Here is a 25,012-nt window from a genome sequence, read left to right on the forward strand (position 1 = left end):
ACAGTCGCACCGACACACGTACCGTGTGTGAAATAGCTAGTGGGAAGCTACTGCATAGCACACGGAGCTCAGTTCGGTGCTCTGTGCTGACCTGGAGGATGGGATGAGGGTAGTGGGAGGTCCAAGAGGCAGGGAATGTATGTATACATATAGCTGATTCCCACTGTTGTATAGCAGAGATAAACACAACATTGTAAATCAATTATATTCTAATTAAAAATGAACATATGCATTTTTCTATTATAATAATACAGTGTTTGAATATCAGGACTGCTATTTACTTGAATGATGATTGTACACAAAATCTTGAGCTTATACAAAGGTGATGCAAACAGTCCCAGACTTTGAGAGAATATTGGACCAATGCATCAAATAAATAACAAAGATACCTTATATTGAAACTTTACTAAGGCAGCACATTTGAGAATATTTCATATCAAACTTAAACATAGAGATTGACATTTATTTGACAATATAATTCCTCTTTAAGCAGGATATATTGCTCAGTTGCTCTCTAAAATAGTATCCATAAAATGGTAATAATAAGCTTTGTGTATTAAATATAACTTCAATTATTTTCCTGTCAAATATTCATCGCATTTATTCTGTGCCAGGCCCTATGTCATTTTAGGACATATGGGGACAAATGAAGTGAGTCTCCTGCCTTCAGATGTCGTTGCTGTCCCTTCCCCCACTCATTACTATTATAGTACATGTTCGTAACGTATCAATCATCAAGTTATGAAATTTAACCCTAACTGTTAGTAGCAACAAATAGGATATTGGTCACTATTACTGATTTGATTAAATCGTCATTGTTATCATGATTATAATTTATAGTCATATTATCTCAAATGTTTCCCAGTGCAGAAGAACACAGTAAGGATGGGTAATTTAATATTAGTATTAATATTATTTACAATTGTATATATATATGGATAGTTTGGTTCACATGATGTGATTTGCTCATGGCAAATTCAGATTTTGGCTGAAAGACTTTGGAATTGAAATCCTTGTGATTTCTGCAATGTCACATGTCATCTTTTGGGAGAAAGTCAGTGGCAGTGAGTTGGTTCAGAGGTACAGGTGGCCAGCTCACACTACCATGGTTTCAGAAGCTCCTTGGTGACCCCCCTACATCCTACCCATTCTGTGCCCTGTGTCAACACATTTTTCTCCTGATTGCGTTATGAGTTTTGCCCTCCTCTGAGGAATGAATGGCTCCCTAATGTCCATAGAATAGAAGTAAATTGAAATCTTTTTTGAAAGATTTATTTATTTGGCTGCATTGGGTCTCAGTTGCAGCATGCAAGATCTTTGTTGCAGAGCACAGACTGTCTAGTTGTGGCACACAGGCTTAGTTGCCCCGTGGCATGTGGGATCTTAGTTCCCCAACCAGGGATCAAACCCATGTCCCCTGCATTTCAAGGCAGATTCTTAACCACTGAACCACCAGGGAAGTCCCCTTGAAATCTATATTTATAGGACATGGCTAGAACAGGTCTGCTGATGATAAAATACAAAAAGAGATAATCGATTGTATCTTCATGTGGCCTTGTATACATAATTGAAAAGTAAAAGAGATTTCTCATTTGGCTTCACTTTATAGTGAAAGATGGCTTCCATATCATTTTTAGTCTAATATCAAACACATTCTTGTCTATATTTTATGAATACCTATGCCAAAAAACAGAAAAATAACTATTAGCTGTATTTGCCTATAATAATGAACTGTTTACTATAGAAAATGATATTAATAGAAAATATTGTTACAATTAAAACTCTTTTAAAGTGTTTTCCAAACTCTTTTTGTTTTTCTAGAAAGTGATGTGCCTACCAACTGCCCAAGTCAGTGGTGGCCATATGCAGGTCACTGTTACAGGATTTACAGAGAGGAGAAGAAAATCCAAAGAGATGCCTTAAGAGCATGTAGGAAGGAGGGTGGTGACCTAGCAAGTATCCACAGCATTGAGGAATTTGACTTTATTATCTCTCAGCTGGGCTATGGTAAGAACTTCCATCTGTAATATGCTTGACTCTTGTCTTCCCGACTTACAATCCATCTCTGGAAAATTTAATCATAAATGTTAAATGTTATAATCTAGATAAATTCAAATTAACAATTCAATAAACTTAGTGACAAATAATAATTATGCCTAAAATATAAAAATTGCATAGTAACTTAAAGAATTTCTATCACTGAGAGAACATTTTATTTTTTTCCTTTAACAAAGAATCAGCTTATGCATAGCTTTTAAAATATTGTTTTTCTATATAAAACCTGGATTCAGAGCAGTCTTCTTTAAATTTGTGAACAATATTTCACTTATTGGAATTTGTGTGTGTGGAGGTATTTTCTATTTTAAGGCCGATATTTTCTCTCACAGGAAAGGTGTCTAAATGAACCATCTCATCCTTTGGAGTGTATTTTCTCTTGTTAATCTAGCTGATGCTGCTAGGATGATGAGCAGAAAAATCAAGAAGATGTTTGATTGGAGTGGTTAGACAGTGGCCTAAATCTTTTGAAGTAGTTCATATATCCACTTTAAGACTATAATCTAAGAGATACAGAGAAAATGTAGAAAATATGGAAAACTAACATATTATACAGTTTTTAAAAAATTGGCTCTATCAGAAACAGTTGAAAAGTGGATAAAGGAGTTGGGAATGCTTATCCTGAAGAGGAGGAGGGTGAAGAAGGATATAATAATGATGGACACCCCGTGGTACTTGCTGATTAAATGATGATCATTTTCTTCTTCCACTGATGAGACTGCTGAATAGCTGGACCTGTTCATTTCCAGAGAGAAAAACAAGAGGAAATGGATGATGGTGATGCTGGGAATGCTTCCTGACACTTACTGTATGAAAATTGATAGGAGTGGGGGTAGGGGAGAAGAAAAAAACAATGAACAAACAGATGAGATAAATTAGTCTTTGACAAGTACAAAAGATCCCCAACACTGCTGCTGTTAGTGCTTGGCTGAATGGAATCCCTCCTCTACTCACCTCACTGAGTTTAGTAGGGTGATGATGACGTTCGACTAACTCGTAAATTTCTTGATTACTCTGGAACACCTAGACTACACAATAATAATGTAATCAAAACCAAGATATCTGGATAATATCACGACATAGATGGCATGATGCTTACAGTAGGTGATAAACTTTTCAAGTGAGTCAGTGGAAAACAGTTTAAGAGGCTATAGGGCTAATGTGCAAATTTTCTCTACTTTATATAATACGGTCTATTATAAAGGAGAACCTTATATATTGTTGCTGTAGTTATTTTGAATTTGGATGAGGAAGATTGCTTTTAAATTCAGCTAGAGAATTAGTAAATTTTCACTGGAGAAACCTTCCCTTTTTATTATTGATAAAGATTTATTTCTTTCAAAACATGCAAATAATATTAATAAAAAATAAGTAATAAAGTTAAAATTAGTGTTTCTTTTCCTAAAATGTCAAACTTTCCAACTACACTTTAATTAAAAATTCCCTCCTTAACCTCTGAAAAAAATTTTTTTCTGACTCAAAAACCTAGAAAACCTTTTTAAGCTAGTTGAGACAATATCTTCCATGTTAATCATGGAAATACAGTGAATAAGTTGGAACCTACACATATAAATTTTGACTCCATTAACTAAGACAGTTTACTTAACAAATTTACAAAAACTTTGTCTAACAATTTTATGCTCACATCTTATATATTTTTATACGATCAAGTTTGTACGTATGAACTACAAAAGCTAGACGGGAGAACAGTTTAGTGAGAAAAATGTTTATTGGACCCTCTTATCAATCTGTTATAATTGTGGGACTTGAGAGTTTAGGTTTTCATTGATCTTGAACCTAAAAACCTTGAGGAGTTACATGAGGTCATTTTGGAGCCTATATTTGCTACTCACAGATCATGATCTGCCAAATTAAGTGAAAGGAAAAGGGATCATCTTGGCAAAGCCATTCATGCTCATAGTGCTAGAAACATCTGCTGGGGCTGACAATGGGCCAGCCAGGGACTTCTCCAAAAGCAAAGTTGAATGACAGCTTTTAGGAGGAAGAGACTACACCATTTAGGGAAATTCCTATAAGATGTGGCATATTTCTCATTTTCTTCTATAAATACAACATCTTTATAATCTGTTGACAAATAATTTTGTTTAACTGTTTAAAGAACATAGATCAAGCTTCCATGATGGAATTCCAGGGAGGTAACTTAAGCACATGTTGAATTGTGTATGCCTCCAATTTTTAAAAATGTGAAAATGTGTATGATTTTAGCTGTGAGATTGCAGGCCTTCAATTTTACCCCATTTATGCTTTTGCTATTTAGAACTTTGAGAATTACAATTCCTGATAAAATCAATGATGCTTTTCATAGAATTTCAGAACAGAATGATTACCTTTTATATCTATACCTGGTAGTTTTTTATTTTAACTTTTGTTTGTTTGGGTTTTTCTGGTATTTTGTGGTGACAGTGATGATGGATTCATTTATTTATAGACTAATAAGTGCTAAATGTGAAGAGGGTCCATTTATTCAGTTGATATATCTTCTCACTGTATGGATCATTTTAACTTCTATTACAGTGATTAAACTTTAACAGAAATACCTAGATTTTCTTGATAACAACCTTGTTACTAAAATAGAAGTGGTTTTTAAAGTTTTTATTTTAAAACCTTCATTATACTAAGATTTAATAGTAGTCAAATAGATTTATGTATAAATAAACTACATATTTCCAGCACCGTGAGTTTGACTGATTATAGTAAATTATTTATAACAAAAAAACAGTTTCACAAAATAGAGGGTAATGATAGATCTACTTCAGTTTCATTTTAACAACTCTCAGGAGATTAAATCTGCAGTAGCACACACAAAAAAAGAGTACAGTCACCTTCACAATGTGAAGAATACATTACATATTTTAAACTAAAACTGACAACACAAAAGGTCATTGACATCTCAGGCTACAGAGCTAGATCCATTTAACATGCAAGTGGATGGGATATTATGATAGTTGTAACATCAAGGGAGTCGTTGATAAAGAAGGGGCCTTCCTTTCCTGATAACCTTTTGATCTTTGGAAAGAAAACCTTGTGTAAATTGCTTCTGTGCTTTTCTTCCTGTTTAGAGCCAAGTGATGAGTTATGGATTGGCTTAAACGACATCAAGATTCAAATGTACTTTGAATGGAGTGATGGCACCCCTGTAACTTTTACCAAATGGCTTCGTGGAGAACCAAGTCATGAAAACAACAGGCAGGAAGACTGTGCAGTGATGAAAGGCAAAGTAAGACACTTTTAATTACTGGTATCAAGCAAAAGCCACAGGAAAATTTTCCTTTTGCCCCACTTATTATATATCATTGTTTCCATTGTTTCTATCCTAATGAGTTGACATAGATCAAAGTCGAACTCGAATTCAGATTCAGTCTCTTGAGTCTCTTGGCCAAGTCATTTTCAAGAAGACCAGAAAAACAGCAGATAAACTGTCATTTCAAGGATGAAATTAACCAATACGAATGCTCATATTGTTTGTGTTTGGTTCTAAATCATGCCATATGACTATATGGCTTGATTAAACAATTTTCAGAACTTTGATTCTACTTTCAGCTGGTTGCTCCGAGTGGATGTAGACCTGGTTAGATCTACTCTGGGTCCTACAACCTTGAGTCTGTGCTTGGAGAGCTACTTTTGTTATTTTAGGTTACACAGAAGTGTCAACTATGAAACGATGCTTCCACGTTGGAAATCAGGCAGTTTAGCTATGAAGTATATCATCAACTTATTTTTTGTTAATAGACAATGAACATGGTGAGTAAGAGGCTGGGTTTTAACGCAAAACATTTCCTTGTTTGTAAAATGAGTATAATTGTACCCAGCTCACGTGGTGGGTATAAAGATTAAATGGGTTAACGCATACAATGTGCACTGTTCCTGGCCCAAACTTGCTGTTCAATAAGTATTAGTTATAGTTTTTGTCATTGTGGTTGGTTTCACAGTGAAAAATTGAAAGCTTAAGGAAAGAATATGTATTAATTATTGAAAGAATAGGCAGAGGAGTGTCCTGGGAAGAGGAAACCAGAGAGCTTTGTTCTTGTTGAGAACTCGAAAGACAGTATGGCTGAAGGCATGGAGTGAGAGGTGGAGAGGTGGGTAGGAAAAGTACTGGCAATGAGAAAACATGCATTAGCCTAGGAGCAGCCAAACCAAATCTGCAGTCTGTAAATATTATGCTGGCGGAAGAGCTGAGTACCAGATTGTAGTGGCTGAGACTGAGTGAGATGTGAGGATTAAGTCAAAGAGTACAGAAAACCACTTTTCAAGGTGTTTAGCAGTTGAGGGAAGGGGATGAGCACTCATTTAAAGTGAAATCTCTAGGGAAGGAGGAAAAGGTAGAATTCGAAGCAGAATGAAAGATGCCACCGTAAGTTCATAGAGGACCCTCATCAATAGAAATAGGAAGAAGGGAGGGAAGGAGACTGTTTTCAGGTTGGGTGTGTTGCACGGGAGTGTTCTTTCTGCAAGGCTTTATGTGTACTCAGTGGGACTTCCCCGGTGGCCCAGCAGTTAAGACTCCAGGTTTTCACTGCAAGGGAGCTTGAGTTCAATCCCTGGTCAGGGAAATAAGATCCTGCATACTACACGGTTTGGCCAAAAATAAACAAATAAATAAATGTATTCAGTTAACTTGAAAACAGCTGCTGGTAGGGATGGATGAGGAGGCTGTGTGCAAACCTTCTGTTGAACCATCACTTAAGGGCTTATGAGCATTTTTAATTTCTCTCTAGGTCTCTCTCCATTGTGACCTGACAATGAAGATATAAAAACAAACTGTGGCTATGGTTTCTTCCTACATCTTTGTCAATTCAGTTCAGTTGCTCAGTTGTGTCCTACTCTTTGCGACCCCAGGGACTACAACACACCAGGCCTCCCTGTCCATCACCAACTCCTGGAGTTTACTCTAATTCATGTCCACTGAGTCAGTGATGCCATCCAACTATCTCATCCTCTGTCGTCCCCTTCTCCTCCTGCCTTCAATCTTTCCCAGCATTAGGGTCTTTTCAAATGAGTCAATTCTTGGCATCAGGTGGCCAAAGTATTGGAGTTTCACCTTCAGCATCAGTCCTTCCAATGAATATTCAGGACTGATTCCCCTTAAGATGGACTGGTTGGATCTCCCTGCTGTCCGAGGGACTCTCAAGAGTCTTCTCCAACACCACAGTTCACAAGCATCAATTCTTTGGCGCTCAGCTTTCTTTATAGTCCAACTCTCACATCCATACATGACTACTGGAAAAACCATAGCTTTGACTAGATGGACCTTTGTTGGCAAAGTAATATCTCTCCTTTTAAATGTGCTGTCTAGGTTGGTCATAACTTTTCTTCCAAGGAACAAGTGTCTTTTAATTTCCTGGCTTCAGTCACCATCTGCAATGCTTTTGGAGCCCAAAAAAGTAAAGTCTGTCACTGTTTCCATTGTTTCCCCATCTGTTTCCCATGAAGTGACGGGACGAAATGCCATGATCTTAGTTTTCTGAATGTTGAGTTTTAAGCCAACTTTTTCACTGTTCTCTTTCACTTTCATCAAGAGGCTCTTTAGTTCTTCACTTTCTGCCATAAGGGTGGTGTCATCTGCATATTTGAGGTTATTGATATTTCTCCCAGCAATCTTGATTTGGCTACATCTTTATAGCCAAAGTCAAATTTGCGGTTTCCTGGTAAAATATCCACTTACTTTTCCTCTTCATAGATGCCTTTTTCTCTTAATAACCTCGAATCTTTGTTTCCCTTTTCAGAGGCACAATTATAAAAAATAGCGTCAAGATCAAACAACTGATAATCATTAAGATTTTTTCCCCCTTGCTTCCTGCAGGATGGGTACTGGGCAGATCGGGCATGCGAACGGCCTCTTGGTTACATCTGTAAGATGAAATCACAAGCCCAAACTCCAGGAGTAGTGGAAGTAGAAGCAGGCTGCCAGAAAGTGAGTATAGAATGCACCCCATGGTTTCAGATCAGCAAAGTCGATGTGATAGACTTAGCTTATTTTGTCTGTGAAAGTACTTAATTGTCATAGTAGCCAAATGCTTCAGCTTCAAGGTATTGCTAATCTTTGACCCAGTGGATTGTCAAGGACATCTCTAGTGGATAACCTTAAGTTGTAGACAGCAAATGATCCTTAGTTATTTTTTCCATTTTTAATATTTCTGGTGACCTTGTTTTTGGTGGGGATTCATCTCTGTAAATCTCTGAGGATCTAGAAGGCAGGAGGTCTACACTCCAGCTGGTAGTAGCTAGTAGTAATTCAACTAAACCAAGTCAAGCCATGCAATCCTATTGTGCTTTAATCTCACCTGCACCATGGTTAGTAATACCTCCTAGCAAGTCTTATCTTTCTTTGAGATTAAAGTAGATTATTTCTGTGAAACATTTCTGAAAATGCAAAGAAGCTACAAAAACACAGGGTGTATGGTTATCATTTTCCTGTTTGATTGCTGACTTGCCCATCTTCCTCTTTTTTCCTTTCTCACTTCTCTTGGATAAAAATAAAATAACAACTGATTTTCTGTACAAGAGTATCACATTATGATCAAATCATCTTATAACAAACACCAGAATTCATTAAACATAATTGAGTACTATACCATTAAACCATAAAGAAAAATAGGGCAGACACAGAAAATCACAGAATGTGAGAGATAGAAAAAGTATCTTAGTAACTATTGAAAACCCCCATTTAAATTTTGCATTCTGGAAATTTCAGCCAGAGAAGTGATAGCTTTTTCAAGTCACAGAGAGGGAAGTTAAGAACCCAAGTCTCCTGCCAAGTTCTTAGACTTTCACTGCTGGTTTCACTACCAGTACACTTAGATAATCTTTACTTAATCATGTGTGTATACAGGAGATTGTCTATTATTGTAACTTTCTGTAATTAATAAACCAATCCTTAAATTTTACTGAAGTGAAGTGAAGTGAAAGTAGCCCAGTCATGTCTGACTGTTTGTGATGCCATTGACTATAGCCTGCCAGATTCCCCTGTCCATGGAATTCTCCAGGTAAGAATACTGGAGTGGGTTGCCATTCCCTTCTCCAGGGGATCTTCCTGACTCAGGGATCGAACCTGGGTCTCCCACATTGTGGGCAGATCTTTACTGTCTGAGCCACCAGGAAAGTAAATTTTATTACTTCTATGCAATCAAAATTTTATATATATATATATATATATATATATATATATATACATATTTTCTATTAACTGTCTACAATCGCTGATAAAATGCAATTTAATCATTAGGTTGGTAATCAGAAAAGGAAGAAAGTATCAGCCAATTGTTTGTTGAGTGTGGTTATTTTGCTTTTGATAGTCTTAAAACATAAATTTCGTTGTTTAGTTGCCAAGCCATGTCTGATTCTTTTGTGATCTCATGGACTGTAGCCCACCAAGTTCTTCTGTCCATGGGATTTCCCAGGCAAGAATACTGGAGTGGGTTGCCATTTCCTTCTCCAAAGGATCTTCTTGATTCATTCATGGATTGAACCCAACTCTCCCGCATTGGCAGACGTATTCCTTACCACTGAGCCACCAGGGAAGCCCTAAAAGATAAATATTACATTTCTAATTAGACAGGAGAGGAAGCAAAGACTTAGAGATATTAATTTGGCAAGTTTTTAAAAACATGCTTTAGGCAATGGTTTCCTCAAATCACTGGGAAGACTAGAAAAAAAATCCGCTTGCTGGCAAAAGAAGATAACAGAGAGGTTTATTTATTTATTTTTTTTATGTCTGAGCCTGAGTACTTGCTGTTTTGGGAGTATTTCTGAGAGTTCAAAACTACAGACCTTCTATGATCAAGATCTGGGATTCAGTTTGCAATTCCTTGCTATCTCTGTGGGAAACCTTGATTTAAGAAATTAACATGAGGTGGTCCTGAGTTGCTAATATTCCTGGATGTCTGATAGATGCACGTGTAAATCCTCTTCAGAAGACCCCGTCTCCAGGCTGATTGAGAATCCCACAGATGAGTTTGAAATCCAAAATTATAAAACATACCACCATGAGCTTTAGATAGTGGAATGAATGGATGTGACATTAAAGTGAACGGTTTTTTAAAATGCTTATGAGAAGTAAAAGGTGGAATTGAAACCATGGACCAGATACCACGTATTATGTGGGACTTCTTTATGATTCGATTCTAAATATGTTTTGTTTCCATTAAGATTCTTTGATCTGTGAACTGGGGTGTGTGTGTGTGTTTTCATGGTGGTGGAAGTTTTGGTGGCAGTAACGGGAGTTTTGTGTTTTAGTTTCTAAATAATTGGGAGGTACTATTGATTTTCATTCCACTGCATTGTGCTCATATAAAGTTTTTGTTGTTGTTGTTATTTTCTTCATTATCTAGTTCATAATCAGTTTTTCTAAATATTCTGTCTATGCTTGAACACAATGATCTTTGATCTAGGGGTTCAGGGGTCTATATATGGTAACTAGACAAAACTTGGGATGATCCCCTGGAGTAGAAAATAGTAACCCACTCTAGTATTCTTGCCTGGAAAATTCCATGGATAGGGGAGACTGGCAGGCTACAGACCACGGGATCTCAAAGAGTCAGACATGACTGAATGAGCACTGATAAAACTTAGCAAATATATTATCCAGATATTCTGTATTACTAATATTTTGTCTATTTGACATAATATTCTTATTGTGATTCTATCAAGTTTTGTCTTATATACTTTGATATGTATTTATATCTTTCTGGAGAATCAGTTCTTTATGTAGTTATTTTCTTCATTCATAATGTTTTATACCATAAAGTCAATTTTAAATAATATTAATTTTGCCACAGAAGCTATCTTTTGTTTGGTGTTTCCCCAGAATCCTGTTTTCCAACTGATTGCTTTTAATCACTCTATGTAGCTGTAGTTTAAGAATGGCTCTTGTAAATGAATATCTGCATTTTCATTTTAATCTCATTTGAGAAACTCTGGCTTTTAACTGGTGAAAACATGAGCTTAGATTTGTTTTGCATACCAATCTATTTGGATTTGTTCCTACCATATTATTATGTGCTTTATTTTGTTTACCATTCTGCTTTCTTTCTTTTTTTCTCTTTTTGTGCATAACATTGGTTCACATTGGTTCTATTGAATATATTTTCCCCCTTTTCCTCCTCTGAAAAGAGTGAAAGTTGCCCAGTTGTGTCAGATTCTTTGAGACTCCATGGACTGTGGCTTGCCAGGCTCCTCTGTCCATGAAATTCTCTAGGGAAGAGTACTGGAGTGGGTAGCCATTCTCTTCTCCAGGGGCTCGTCCCAACCCAGGGATCAAATCCAGGTCTCACACACTGCAGGCAGATTCTTTACAATCTGAGCCCCCAGGGAAGCCCCCTTTTGGAAATTATACATTTTTACTCCTTTTTTTTTCAAAATGGTTTATCTTATACCTTTAACATGCATTCTTGTCTTGAAGTTAACCAGTCTCTTTCTCTGCCTCCTGAACAAAATGAATGTTATTATTCCACTAATAATTCAGAGTTTTTTAAAATTTGAAATAATGTTAGACTCACGAGAAGTTATAAAAAAAAAAAAAAGGAATACTGAGAAGTCCCCTCTGTCATCCACTTGACTTCTGCCAATGATAGCGTCTTATCTAACCAGAGTACATGATGACAACAGGTGGTTGGCATGGATACAATATTGTTAACTAAACTACAGATCTTGTTACTATTCCATTCTTTAGCTTCCCATTTCTGATTAGTTATCTTTGCTATTTGTCCAGGCAGTTAGATATGGATTTGCTGACATTATTGACTTCTTTGCTCAGTGTTTACTTTTAGCTCACTTACTCCTCTTGACTTTACTTTCTTGCCAAAGTTAATCTTTCAGAAGTTCTTTTCGTTGGGATTTGGGAGTCTTAAACTCTCTGTCTGTGTTTGAAAATGTCTTGAATTCATCTTCCCTCTGCATAGTAATTTAGGTAAGTCATTTTAGAATTCTAGATTGACAGCTGTTTTCTGACAGCAACTATACATATTATTTCATTTTCTCCTGACCTTTATTTTTGCCACTGGAATTCCTGTTAAACTAATTCTTTTTCTTTTTTCATTTTAAAAAAGTGGATAATCTGTATTTTTTCTCTGATTGATTTTAAGATTTTTCTCATTGTCTCTGTAAGTATTATGTAGTGAGATTTGGATTTGCTTTATTAGTTCCATTTGGTGTGGCGTATCTCTTCATTTTGAGGATTTGTATCTTTCCATTCTTGAAAATTACCGGTCATTCATTCTATTCAGTGCTTCTCAAACTTCTCTCAGGATGCTTTTCAACCTCATTCACCATACGTGCATGCTCAGTTGCGTCAGTCATGTCTCCTGCGTCTCTGGCACTGCAGGCATATTCTTTAATGCTGGGCCACTGGGGAAGCCCTCTGTATCTTCTGTATTTTCTAACAATATGATTTTAAACATCCTTTCATAGTCTCATCTCTCTTCCACGTTCAGTCAGCTTACTAATCTTTCTGAAACCACATTTTCTGTGCTTTATCTGGCCATTGAGTTTTTAACTTCTTATTTTTCTTTTCTAGAAATTGTTTTTTTTGTGTGTAATCAAATCCTGTTTTTCTTTGTTCATAGTATTTTGATCTTTCCTCATTGATTATGTTTCTTCCTTTGTCACTTAAATCACCATAACGTGCTTCTTTTCCACTTGGTTTTATTATGTTAAGCTGTTGACTCTCCCTTAAAGGAGACATTTTTCTTACATGGTTTATAATTTTTGGTTGTGAATTAGTTCACCGTCCCATCTCCCCCTACCCTCAAATGTTATAGTCTTCATGACCTGGGTTATGGAAATATTTCTGTTGTGTGATTTTGCATTTTAATTCTCAAAGCACCTGCAAGATTCTCCTTTTGTGTATTTTATTTTTCATGTTTTGACTATGGAGTCTCATACAGTATGGATAGTGTAAAGTTAGGACTGGCACCCAGCTGTGGCACAGACTTGGTATTTATTTTCAGCAGAAGAATTTTTTTCTTCCTGCTTCCAAATCCCCAAGCAAGTGACAAGGATCTCTCAATTTCCTGTTTTTATGGGTGGGGTTTTCTTGCTCTCCTTTCACAGAGGGGCTACCATGAGTGGGTATCATCTTTACACAAGGACTTCAGTTCTATGGGCTTCCCTGATGGCTCAGTGGTAAAGAACCTGCCTGCCAATGCTAGGAGATATGGGTTTAATCCCTAGGTTGGGAGGATTCCCCCAGAGAAGGAAATGGCAACCCATTCCAGTATTCTTGCCTGGGAAATCCCATGGACAGAGGAGCCTGGCAGGCTACAGTCCACAGGATCATAGAAGAATCAGACATAACTTAGTAGCTAAACAACAACAATCAGTTCTATCTCCCTGCCTCAGGTGAGCCGATGGCCCAATATCCTAATCTATACGAACAGTAAAACCCTAATCCATAAACTTCAGGACCTTAATCTTGGTCTAAAATATGACTGGGCAACTACAGTCTCAGTTTGTACATTTTCTATTCCAGCTTTTTCGTTTTCTAGTACTTATTTTTGAACCTAAAGATTTGTCCTTCTTTCTCTCAAATTCTAGTGTGGATTTTCTTTTTATTGCCATGTTTTTATCTAGCATTTCTATGTGTTTGAATTGTGAGAGAGGAACCATGTCAAATTATGATGCCAGGAGTTTGATAAGAACTAACCTTTGACCAGATGGCACAGCTTTGTACTCACCATCTACTGCTGTCTTCAGTAGGTGACTAGGCTTGTTATTCTGCAAATTGGTTCCTGTGGCTTCCTATTGTAAAACTGAGAACTTAGCCATTTCATTCAGTTTCTCTGGTAAATATTTCACAAATCGTTTTTGTTGAAAATTGCATCAGAGTGGAAAGAATGACTCCCCTCACCCCTATTTTGTATCATAATTTGTCATATGAGGAACAATGCACTCCTGTTTTCTTTATTCACATAAATTGTTTTCATTGCATATCAAGTTACTGATATTTGTGTTATTTACATGCTTCTATTGTTTATCAATTTGTGTTTCAAGATATAACAATTATTTAAATAATATTATGTAATAAATATGCATGATATTCTGCTTGATAATATTAATAGGGGTGGAAAAGGCATGGATTCTACTGCTATTTGATTGGACACACACTTTCAACATTTACAGAAGCAAACCAGACCTGTGTAAGTGAGAAGGCTTACCTAACAACTGTTGAAGACAGGTATGCAACTATTCTATTTTTAAAATATATATATCAAATAATGAAACATTTTCAGAAGAGTATATCAGTATGCTCTAAATTTCTGAGTAAATTACGCTGAATCTTGAAGTATGGTTTATAAATATAGAAGCAGTAAAAATCATATTTTTATTTGGATTCTTCATTGCAAACACTAAAAAATATTTTGCTATTTTTAGTACCATAAAACAAGAACAGTTTGCTAATACTCCGGTAAATGTTGTTTATATATCTAACTTTTTTAATGCAATAAATCTCAAAGTTTTTAAGGCAGAGAAAGTAAGGAAAATTTATCATCTCAAGAAATCAAACATTCTATTTTTACTACCACCTCCAACATAAAAAAAGGCAGACAGAAGCTTCCCTTGGCAGTCCAGTGGGGTTGGGAGGGAGCAGAGAGATTTTCTAGGCTTACTAGACTAGTAGGTCCAGAAAAAGATGTGGACATACAGAATTTTATGTAACCTTTAACTTCTAGCATTCCATCCTTCTTTGAGATTTCAGTATTTATTTTTCTCCTATTTTTTTCAAGAAACTTAAAAGAAATTTAATTTTTTAATTGTCCATGTGATTTGGAGTAAACTGGTAAACATTATTGAATTTTAATACAGTAAGTTATATTTATTGGCCTTTCAAAGCAGGCCCAATAATCTCTAGAAGATGCAACTGATATTAAAATTCTTTGATAAAATGAAAGACATCATAGACTTCATAGAATTCATATAGTCTTTTATAAAAAGAACTTATATTTCAACATTCTTTCTTCATGTATAATTAAATGTCTGATACATTGCTCACCTCTGGAAATCAGAACATATAACATTTTATCTGATGACCTGGAAGTAAGCTACACATTTTTAAGTACCTTGGGAACATGTTCTGGTCTATCTTATTGGTCTTTGAGTCTACTGGAGCATGGATGTCCCTAGATTTTCTCTTTTAGGTTTGCTTTTTTTGTGTGTGTTTTCTGTGATATTTGTGTTCAGGAACTCACTAACTCTGTGGTTCAATTTAGTGTTTAGGCATTTAAGAAAAATCGAGTTTCTTATTTTTATTTTTTATTTTTTGGTTTGTTCAGTTTAGGGAATGAAATTATTCAGACTAGGGTCAAACCAATCTTCTGTTATTGTGTTTTTCTCTCCATTTCCTCTCTGCTCTTGCTAGAGCCATCTACAACTCACTTGTTCCTAGAAATTTTGAACATCACTTTTCTTTTGCTCCAAAGAGAGACTCTTCTGAGTATGCTGCTGTGTCACTGTCATTTATCAATTAAGACAAATTTTGTTTGCCTTACTAACCACAGTGTATAATTACCAGATGACGCCATATATAAAGATGAGATCCAGAAGGAGAAAAAATATTGGAGCTTGTGATTCTGCTCCCAGTTCTTTCTAGAGATTGAATCTCTAGTTCTCTATACTTCTTGATAATTTTCTCTGTTGTTTCAGAGCTGAGAAATGGAAATGAAATCGAGGGGAAAATTGACACAGATTTTCTAGTTGTATTATCTTTAATAATGATGCAGCCTCTCCACTTACTTCACCAAGAATTGTGTAGAGCATCTGAAATATTTGAAAAGTGAACTGATTTTCAAACATTGTATTTTAAAAGACAACAGGATAAGCAGAGGGACTGATGAGAAATAGAGAGAAACAGTTTGGGTACATTTGAATGATTTTATTCTATCATCCGTATGATACTTTTCCTTCATAAGATCACATTTCCTTAGCGAAAATTTGCATAATTTAAATAACAAGTAGATAGGACATAATAGGTTTGATTTGCCAACTAAATGATAGCACAGGCATACAATTGAGATGTTTTTCATGTGGATAATTCAAAAAATTCACTTTTTTCCTAAAATTTAGTTAAATTTTTTTAAAGATATGAACAAGCCTTTCTGACTAGTTTGGTTGGATTGAGGCCTGAAAGATATTTTTGGATAGGACTTTCCGATGTACAACAAAAAGGCACCTTTCAGTGGACCGTCGAGGAAGGCGTTCAGTTCACACACTGGAACTCGGATATGCCAGGTATGTGCAGGGCTTCCATTTCAGGCTTCCATTCACCCCACATATCCATTTGGCCAAACCTGTGATTCCTTCATGTACCTTTCCAAATAGACTTCTGTAAATTCATTGTACTATTAAAATGTTTTCATTTTTTATTTCACTCTGTTTTTTTTTAAAAAAAAGTGTTCCCATTAGCGTGCAGTGGTCTAAGATAAAAAGGAAGAGAAAACTCCTAGGTTATTTGGTGCCACTCCATTTGAAGTATTTATAAAATAGTGTTGAAATCCTTAATGGTCAGAAAGATTCCATGGTGAGCACTGGTTCACGTATTTCTGAGAACTGAAAACTGTCCTCAGGGGATATAAAACTTTCAGTGTGACTATGAACAGAAATATGACTGTGCTTCAGTGGTAGAATAAGACTGAGTGCTTATGAGGAATGTATTATTTCAGTATCTTGAATGGGCCACCCTGTTAGCTCTTTACAATAAGTCTCCGGCATACAAACCCTCAAGTGGCAAACTTTCAAAAGATGTGAATGTGCCGCTGGATGCCTGCTGCTGTGCTATTGTACTTTTCAAGGTACTGTACTGTAATATTAAAATTTTCTTCATTTTTGTTCTTTATGTATTATTTGTGTGAAAAGTGTTATAAACCTATTATAGTACAGTACTATGTAGCCATCTGTGTTAGTTGGGTAACTTTATTACACTTACAAACAAATTGGACTTAACAAATGGACTCTCAGAATGGAGTTTGTTTGTATGTAGGGGACTTAGTGTATATGCCTTGGATTTAGTTTTATACTTATAGAAAACCCATAAGCTAAGTTTCAGTATCCTCCTTGTGTCGAGATGGAAACTGGGACTTGGAAAATTTACAAGCATGGATTTAGGCTAATCTTTGTAATTCCCAAATCCATGCTCTTTGCATGGAGGTCACTCTTTCTCCCTATAAATTTTTATTTGCCTTCATTAATAAGAAGCTTCTGAAAGAGACATTCAAATTACTTTTTGCTTTCTTTATGCACTGGTGTTATAGCCTATGATGTAATTCAGTATGACTGCACTCAGGAAATTCAACTTCCTTAGAGCAAATGTTTCATTGTGCCTAGTTGAAAAGCTATGGAAGGAATAATAGAGCTTAAGTATGCAAATTAACTGTTTGGCCTAATAAGTCCAAATCTTCAGAAATTTTTAATATTTGTATCCTCAGTCATCAATAAGGAAAATAGATCAGTAATTTGGATAGTGTGATTTCTGTTTAATTAATTGAACTTTCTGGAAAATAGTAAGATTTAAGTTTATTTTGAAAGAACAGGGCAGTATATTAAGAGCTGAGTGCATTTTTTTTTTTTTAGCGGTAATTTTTACTCGCCAGACAACATGCCTTAATTTCACTGGTATTGATTATTTAGCAGTAGGATACTGAGAGATTAATCTAGGAACATCCTTAGGGAATAAAAATAAATCAAACCACAGTCATAGGGAATTAGCAATCATAGAGAAAATATTTTGGGGAAAGTGTAGTTCTCTAAAACTAAACATATAGTTTAGTTTTAAAAGTATAATAAAGTTTAGCCTTTAAAAGTATAATAATCAAAGATTATCTCATCTTAGCAGTAAGAAATCCTAATTTTTTAAAGTTCTATCTTAATGCTATTTTGAAATAAACTATGAAGCTTAGTATAGTCCACATTTTATTTTATATGCTTCTTTATCCATTAAGGAATTTTAAAATGAAGATGTACATGTATATGTATGAATCACTTTGCTGTATACCTGAAATTAATACAGCATTGTTAATCTACTATTCTCCAATATAAAATAAAAAAAAATTTTAAGGGTGCAGATGAACTTATCTACAAAACAGAGTTACAGATGTAGAAAATAAAATTATGGTTACCAGGGGATAAAGCCAGGGAGGGATAAATTGGAAGATTAGGATTGACCTATACACACTACTATATATAAAATAGGTAACTAATATGGACCTGTTGTATAGCACAGAGAGCTCTACTCAATACTCTGTAATGGCCTCTATGGAAAAAAGAACCTAAAAAAGAGTGTATGTAAGTGTATGTGTAACTGAATCACTTTGCTGTACACTTGAAACTAACACAACAATTTAAATCAACTATATTTCAATATAAAATAAAAATTAATTTTAAAAAACAACTTCCTTGGTAAAACAAAACCCCTGTTATTTTTGTCATTATAATAGATTTTATCATACTAAAAATATTGTATTGTTATGTCTGTGTGCGGGGTGGGGGGACCCCGCCAGATATTAGAAATACAAAATGTTACCAAAACCCTGACAGTTTTTTTTTTTCAGAGTTACTTTCACATGAAGGCTTTGGGTTACCTCCTGGTGACTGTTAGTTGCTTTTTATAGGAGTACAAGTTGCTTTACAATGTTGTATTCATTTCTGCTGTAAATCAAAATGAGTCAGCCATATGTATACATAGATCCCCTCTGTTTTGGATTTCCTTCCCATATAGGTCACCACAGAGCACTGAGTACTGTTACCTGTGCTATAAAGCAGGTTCTCATTAGTTATTTATTCTATACATGCTATCAATAGTGTATATATATCAATCCCAATCTCCCGACACATCCCCATCTCCCTTCCCCCCTTGGTGTCCGTATATTTGCTCCCTACATCTATCTATGTCTCTATTTCTGCCAAACCTTGACATTTGAGATTATATTGATAATTCACTTGGAGATATAGGCCACACAAATAAAAGGCAAATAATGGTTCCGAAATAGAACAAAGCAATTGCAAAATGCTGCAGAGTGTCTCCTCTACATTTTCTTATCACATGTAGATTTTATCCCACTACTTGAGGCTCAGGTTTGAGCTCTTTTCTTTGAGCACAGCCAGGTTTCACAATCACCTGTTGTGAATTCTGCTTTGTTACCTGCAGGACGGAAAGCCGGGTGTGTTGCCATGAAGACTGGGGTTGCAGGGGGCTTGTGGGATGTCTTGAGATGTGAAGAAAAGGCAAAATTTGTGTGCAAACACTGGGCAGAAGGAGTCACTCGCCCACCAGCGCCCACAACCACCCCCGAACCCAAATGTCCAGAGGATTGGGGTGCCTCCAGTAAAACAAGCTTGTGCTTCAAAGTAAGTATCCATTGCTGAGCTCTTCAAGAATTGGGGATATGTTTCAGCCTAAAGAATCATCTAAGGAATGAAAACAAAACAAAAGCAATGTCCAGGTTGAACCTATAGAAATTCCGACATTATTGATCTGAAAGGGGACTTGGGCACTTGTTGTTTTGAAAGAGTGCTCCTTGGATGGAAAGATAAGAACCAGCTGCATTCAGACCAACAAACATGACCAATACCATAAATAGAAGTCACACCAGCCTTCTTCACCTGCTCTGCCTTTATCACTCCTTACACTTGGCATCTTTCCTCTTTCCCACGCTTTCTGAGCTCACGTTTCTTTTTCTCAATGAAAATTCCTGCCCCGCCTCATGCTATCCTATGGCATCCCATTTTGGCTCTGTTCTTGGAGCTCAAGCTTTTGGCTAAGTGAATTGATAGACGAATCTGCAATCAAGCCACATGGGGATTCTAGAGAGAATATTCCTTTGTTCTTATTTAACTCCTGATTATGATGCCTGATGGAAGATGAAGGACTGTTAGGTAGGGAGTACATGGCCATTCAGCGACTTGTAAATGGCAGTTTGATATCCTGTAGTCACTTAGTACATTCCTGTGTGAGATCACCCATTTTCTCTTTATGCGATCAAGTTCACCCAAACAAATAAAAAACATACCCCAACTCCAATGAATTAAGCATTTGGTTCTTTTTCTTTCTTGTAAATCATATTCTTTCTAGAGAAGGTTGGATTTAGCCAAATATAGCAATGTATTGGGTTAGCCAAAAAATTCATTTGGGTTTTCCTGTAAGATGTTACAGAAAAACCCAAACGAACTTTTTGGTCTACCTGATACTTAACTACCACTTAATGACATTATTCTCTAATGGCCAGTTCTCGGGACCTCTTTTATTCCATCCTTTGAGGCATTTGGCTCTGGCATGTTTTGTAAGACAGTTAGACAAAGCTGATGAAGAACTTCAGTTGCTAATGTGTACTGGAATGAGGTTGTTTAGTCTCTAACTTAAGGGCTAATTTGGTTGGTAACTACCACTAGCAGTAAGAGAGACTAATGAGCTATTTAATACAGATTAGCCAGTCCAACTTAAAGCATAATTTACATAGAGGGGAAAGTATTGGGTCAAGACTGGAGAGGATTTTATGAATGGGTTGAAAACTAATACAAAGCAAATCAAGTATTTTATTGTTGCCTCTGGAAACTTTTGAGTTATTACACAAAGGCCAGGTTCGTCCTATACACAGCCATTCACTGGAGAGTGGCAGGCTATGGAGATTTGTTGCAGGATTTCTGAGAGACAATACAGAATTCTCCAGAGCTGGGAAATGAACCAAGAGTTCCAGCAGACATTATCTGGGTAGATGTTTAACAAATTCAAATGTGTGCTTCCCTAGGAATTATGATTTTGGAGGTGCTTGGGGTAGGGTTTGTCTGAAAATATATAGACCATCTTTGTACATACTAAGGTGTGAAAATTCTTAATAAAGTTCAGCTATTAGTAAATTGATTTACAAAAATGAAATCTTCTATCACCATCTACACAAGTTGAGGTACTCACAGAGGTCTTGGGAGTTACTGCAATGAAAAGTTGCTCAAGGCACATGTGTCCCAATAACTCAAGTAGGGTCAAGGTAAAGATTGCCTCAGGTTGCTTGATGACAACTAGACAACCACAGGTCTATTGGAAACAAATTCCTTTTCTACAAGCCTACAATGATACAGGCCATGTCTCATGAGAAGCAATGAATGAAAATTATAAAAGTTGATGAATACAGTGATGTAAACATCCTGATGGATCCCTGTGGGTTCCATTCCCCCAGCAGTCCTCTGGGTAATATGACATATTCTCTAGATAAATAATAAATTTAGCTTACATACCATCTTTTTACATGCTCTGTCCAATTAGTGTCTGTCACACCATGACCTCCAATCTTTGTTAAAATATGCAACCATAAGCAAAAATGATAAGACCATTTTAAGAACAGACCAATGAAGCATTGGAAGACTCCCAGGTTATTCAGTGTTTAACCTAAACAGGATAACAAAACTGTGGCACTATCTTAGGGAGGTTATTATCCTTGAATTTTTATTTATGTTTGCTTTCTCTATATCAAGTTTCTTTCATTCTTTTCCATCTGAATGGCATAGTTGACACTTAACCAAATTAATCCTGTCTTCTGCAAGAAGCTGTATGCCTAACCCATATACCTAAACCTTTCAATCTGACTTTTTCAGTGCTATAAAATAATTCTATTTTCTAGAGTTTTCTCAACAAAATCATCTGTCAAACTCTGTTACCCAAATATTCTCTCACAAATTGATTTTCAGCCAAGAGAATTACATTGCTTGGGGCCATTGTAATGTCTTGCTTTTTGCTAAATGAAATCTCATCAGAAGTAGATAATTATTTCTCTTGGTTTGATAAGCTGTGAAGTGTAAAATAAATTCTGAATCTGTATTACTTTTAGCTGTTTGCAAAAGGAAAACATGAGAAGAAAACGTGGTTTGAATCTCGAGATTTTTGTAGAGCTCTGGGTGGAGATCTAGCTAGTATCAATAATAAGGAGGAACAGCAAGCAATATGGCGATTAGTAACGTAAGTATCTTTTCTATTTAACGCTCCTTCCTTTGACCCTTTGAGTCCACATTTGTTGTTATTATTCAGTTGTCAAGTTGTGTCCTACTCTGCAAACCCATGGACTGCAACATGCCAGTTTTCCTGTCCCTCATCATCTCCCAGAGTGTGCCCAGGTTCATGTCCATTGAGTTGGTGATGCTATATCCCAAATCTATGGGCACTTTTGGACCTAGTTTCACTTCCAGATTCTGGCCTGGAGAATTCCATGGACAGAGTAGCTTGACAAGCTGCAATCCTGGGGTTGCAAAAAGTCAGACACAACTGAGTGACATTCACTTCATTTCCAAATGCTTTAATTTTATAGCTATAAATCCCTAGATGAATTGCTCTATAAAAGCATAAGACACTTATTATTCATTTATTAAATGAGTGAATATCTCAATGCTTTACAATTATTTCAAACAGCAGCTTGTTTTCAGGATATTTACAAGTTGTACCAAAATGTGCAACTGTTGCATAATGCTTATATTTAGTCATTTACTCCTTCACCTGTGTACTAACCAATTTATATTTTGGGAGTCATTTTCAAATTTGATTAGGACTCATAGGTAACCAAATTTGGTTCATATAGTAGCATAAGCTGCCTTTATATCTTGTATGTTGCAGGGCTAGTGGAAGCTACCATGAACTATTTTGGTTGGGACTGACATATGGAAGTCCTTCTGAGGGCTTTACTTGGAGTGATGGATCCCCTGTGAGTAATTTGATTTCATAGATACTTTTCTTACTTTTATTGTTTCTTTATTTTGATGTTATCTTTTTGGGTTACTCAAAATTTTTGCTAAGATGAGTTATGATGATAGTTAGAGACACTTTTCTATGCAAAATAAATGCTATGATAGGGTCATTATTCTGCCTCTGACTCAGGACAGTTCTGTTCACCTGAGGTGCAACCATGGTAGACTGAAAAAAATTAGGAAACTCATTCTTCTAATTTATATAAAATAATGTCTTCCTTCTCTCATGCCAAATTGGTATGTAAGTAGCAACCCACTCCAGTCTTCTTGCCTGGAGAATCCCAGGGATGGAGGAGCCTGGTGAGCTGCCGTCTATGGGGTCGCACAGAGTCGGACACGACTGAAGCGATTTAGCAGCAGCAGCAGACTTCTTAAAAACTGAGTGTTTTATGATGTCTTATAGACTAGGAGATATGGAAACAACTTTTGATATTCTATTAGAAACCACTGACTTTTGCTAACCACTGACTTCTCTCAGACTTCTCCATTCTCAGCAATGGGGAAGCGGGAGGGTATGGCACAAGCTGGCAGTCATTGCAGGGAGTGATTTTGTGTAATTTCAGTTCTCCCTCCTCTTACCACCCATTAGCAACTTCTCAAAGCACTTGTGTAGGGTGAATTATTTGATTGCTCCATTGATAACAAGGATTTTGTATTTAGATCTCTGGAAAATAGGTCATGATCTAGGCTCTGATTCCTCTCTGAAAACACCATAGTGGACCTAATCCTAGCCCTCCACTTATTTCCAGTATTCATCTTGGCAACATTTGGTAACTTTGTTAGCAATATTCAGAAGTCCTTTTTGTTTGTAAGAAGAACTAGTTTTATTTCTTTCTCCTAGTGAAATGAAGTTGCTCAGTCGTGTCCGACTCTTTGCAACCCCATGGGCTATAGCCTACCAGGCTCCTCCATCCATGGGATTTTAAAGACAGCAGTACTGGAGTGGGTTGCCATTTCCTTCTCCATTTCTTTCTCCTACCCCTCTAATAAAAGAAAGTTTCAAATATCACAATGAAATGCTATCCCTTTAGGATGAGTTCTAAGTTTAGGAGCTCCCGATACTGAGAATTGTAACTTCTATACCAAGTTTTTCCTATATACAAATCCCACTTTTGTGGTCCTGGATACATTCTATTTAATAACAGTAAATAAAATTTTGTAATAATTAAAATACTCTATTCAGCTTCAAAAGTTCCCATGTAATAGGAGCTATTTCTTTCCCAGCTGTTCTCATCAAACTTGTTTTCAAAGCAAACATATTGTGAAAAAAAGTAAAGAGAATAAAAAAGTGAACATCTTTCCTTTTGTATTTGGATGAAAGTGAAAGTTAGTCACACAGTCATGTCCAACTCTGCGACCCCATGGACTGTAGCCTGCCAGGCTCCTCTGTCCATGGAATTCTCCAGGCAAGAGTACTGGACTGGGTTGCCGTTTCCTTCTCCAAGGGAATCTTCCTGACCCAGGGATTGAACCCAGGTCTCCTGCATTGCTGGCAGATTCTTTACCAAGTGAATCGCTAGGGATAGATGATTGGTATTGGCTAATGGTTGTAATGTGATGTTTCTAACATAGGTGTCATATGAAAATTGGGCTTATGGAGAACCTAATAATTATCAAAATGTTGAATACTGTGGCGAGTTAAAAGGTGACCCTGCTATGTCCTGGAATGACATTAACTGTGAACATCTTAACAACTGGATTTGCCAGATACGAAAAGGTAGGATGACCTGCCCTCTGCTTTATCTCAGATTGGAACACTAACCTCCTGTGATCCCAAAGTCTTCCCTTTATTCATGCAACCAAACAAGCGGAATAATATAAGGGAACCGCCAAGGGCCATCACTGCACAGGATAAGAGTGAACTCACTGAACACAGATAAATCTTCCAAAGAAACAGAGGATGAAAAGGCCAGCCCAGAAGCCTGGACCGGAGCATGGCCTCCAAAATAGTTCTCACGAGCTGCTGTTCCTGTTCAGTTCCTACAGTCATGGGAGTGGGTAGATGTTTGACTCTGTAAGCAGAGTAAAGAGAATGCGATTTCTGTTGGGGGATTTTCACCCTCTGACCCACATTCATCATCCAGTAGGTGCTATCTCCCTCAGTCTGAATATACTGCACACTGATTTCTCAAGGATGTTCATCTGAAGAGTTGGCACCATTCTGAGGCCCCTGATGCTATAAGATCCACCATGTTGTTGATGGTCGACAATGATCAATGCGTAC

General features: G+C 36.5%; 1 protein-coding gene across 1 annotated transcript in view; it reads left to right on the forward strand.

The window, feature by feature from the left end:
- MRC1 (mannose receptor C-type 1) overlaps positions 1 to 25,012 on the forward strand; it is a 112,795-nt gene that overhangs the window by 43,409 nt on the left and 44,374 nt on the right. The window contains exons 7-15 of the mRNA XM_069547602.1: positions 1,822 to 2,007; positions 5,136 to 5,293; positions 7,880 to 7,990; positions 14,133 to 14,248; positions 16,151 to 16,299; positions 19,211 to 19,410; positions 21,882 to 22,009; positions 22,658 to 22,745; positions 24,361 to 24,505. Of these exons, the coding sequence (XP_069403703.1) occupies positions 1,822 to 2,007; positions 5,136 to 5,293; positions 7,880 to 7,990; positions 14,133 to 14,248; positions 16,151 to 16,299; positions 19,211 to 19,410; positions 21,882 to 22,009; positions 22,658 to 22,745; positions 24,361 to 24,505 (1,281 nt within the window). The remainder of the gene's footprint in view (positions 1 to 1,821; positions 2,008 to 5,135; positions 5,294 to 7,879; positions 7,991 to 14,132; positions 14,249 to 16,150; positions 16,300 to 19,210; positions 19,411 to 21,881; positions 22,010 to 22,657; positions 22,746 to 24,360; positions 24,506 to 25,012) is intronic.

Source organism: Ovis canadensis, chromosome 13 (genome assembly GCF_042477335.2).
Source record: "Ovis canadensis isolate MfBH-ARS-UI-01 breed Bighorn chromosome 13, ARS-UI_OviCan_v2, whole genome shotgun sequence".
Lineage (NCBI taxonomy): Eukaryota > Metazoa > Chordata > Mammalia > Artiodactyla > Bovidae > Ovis > Ovis canadensis.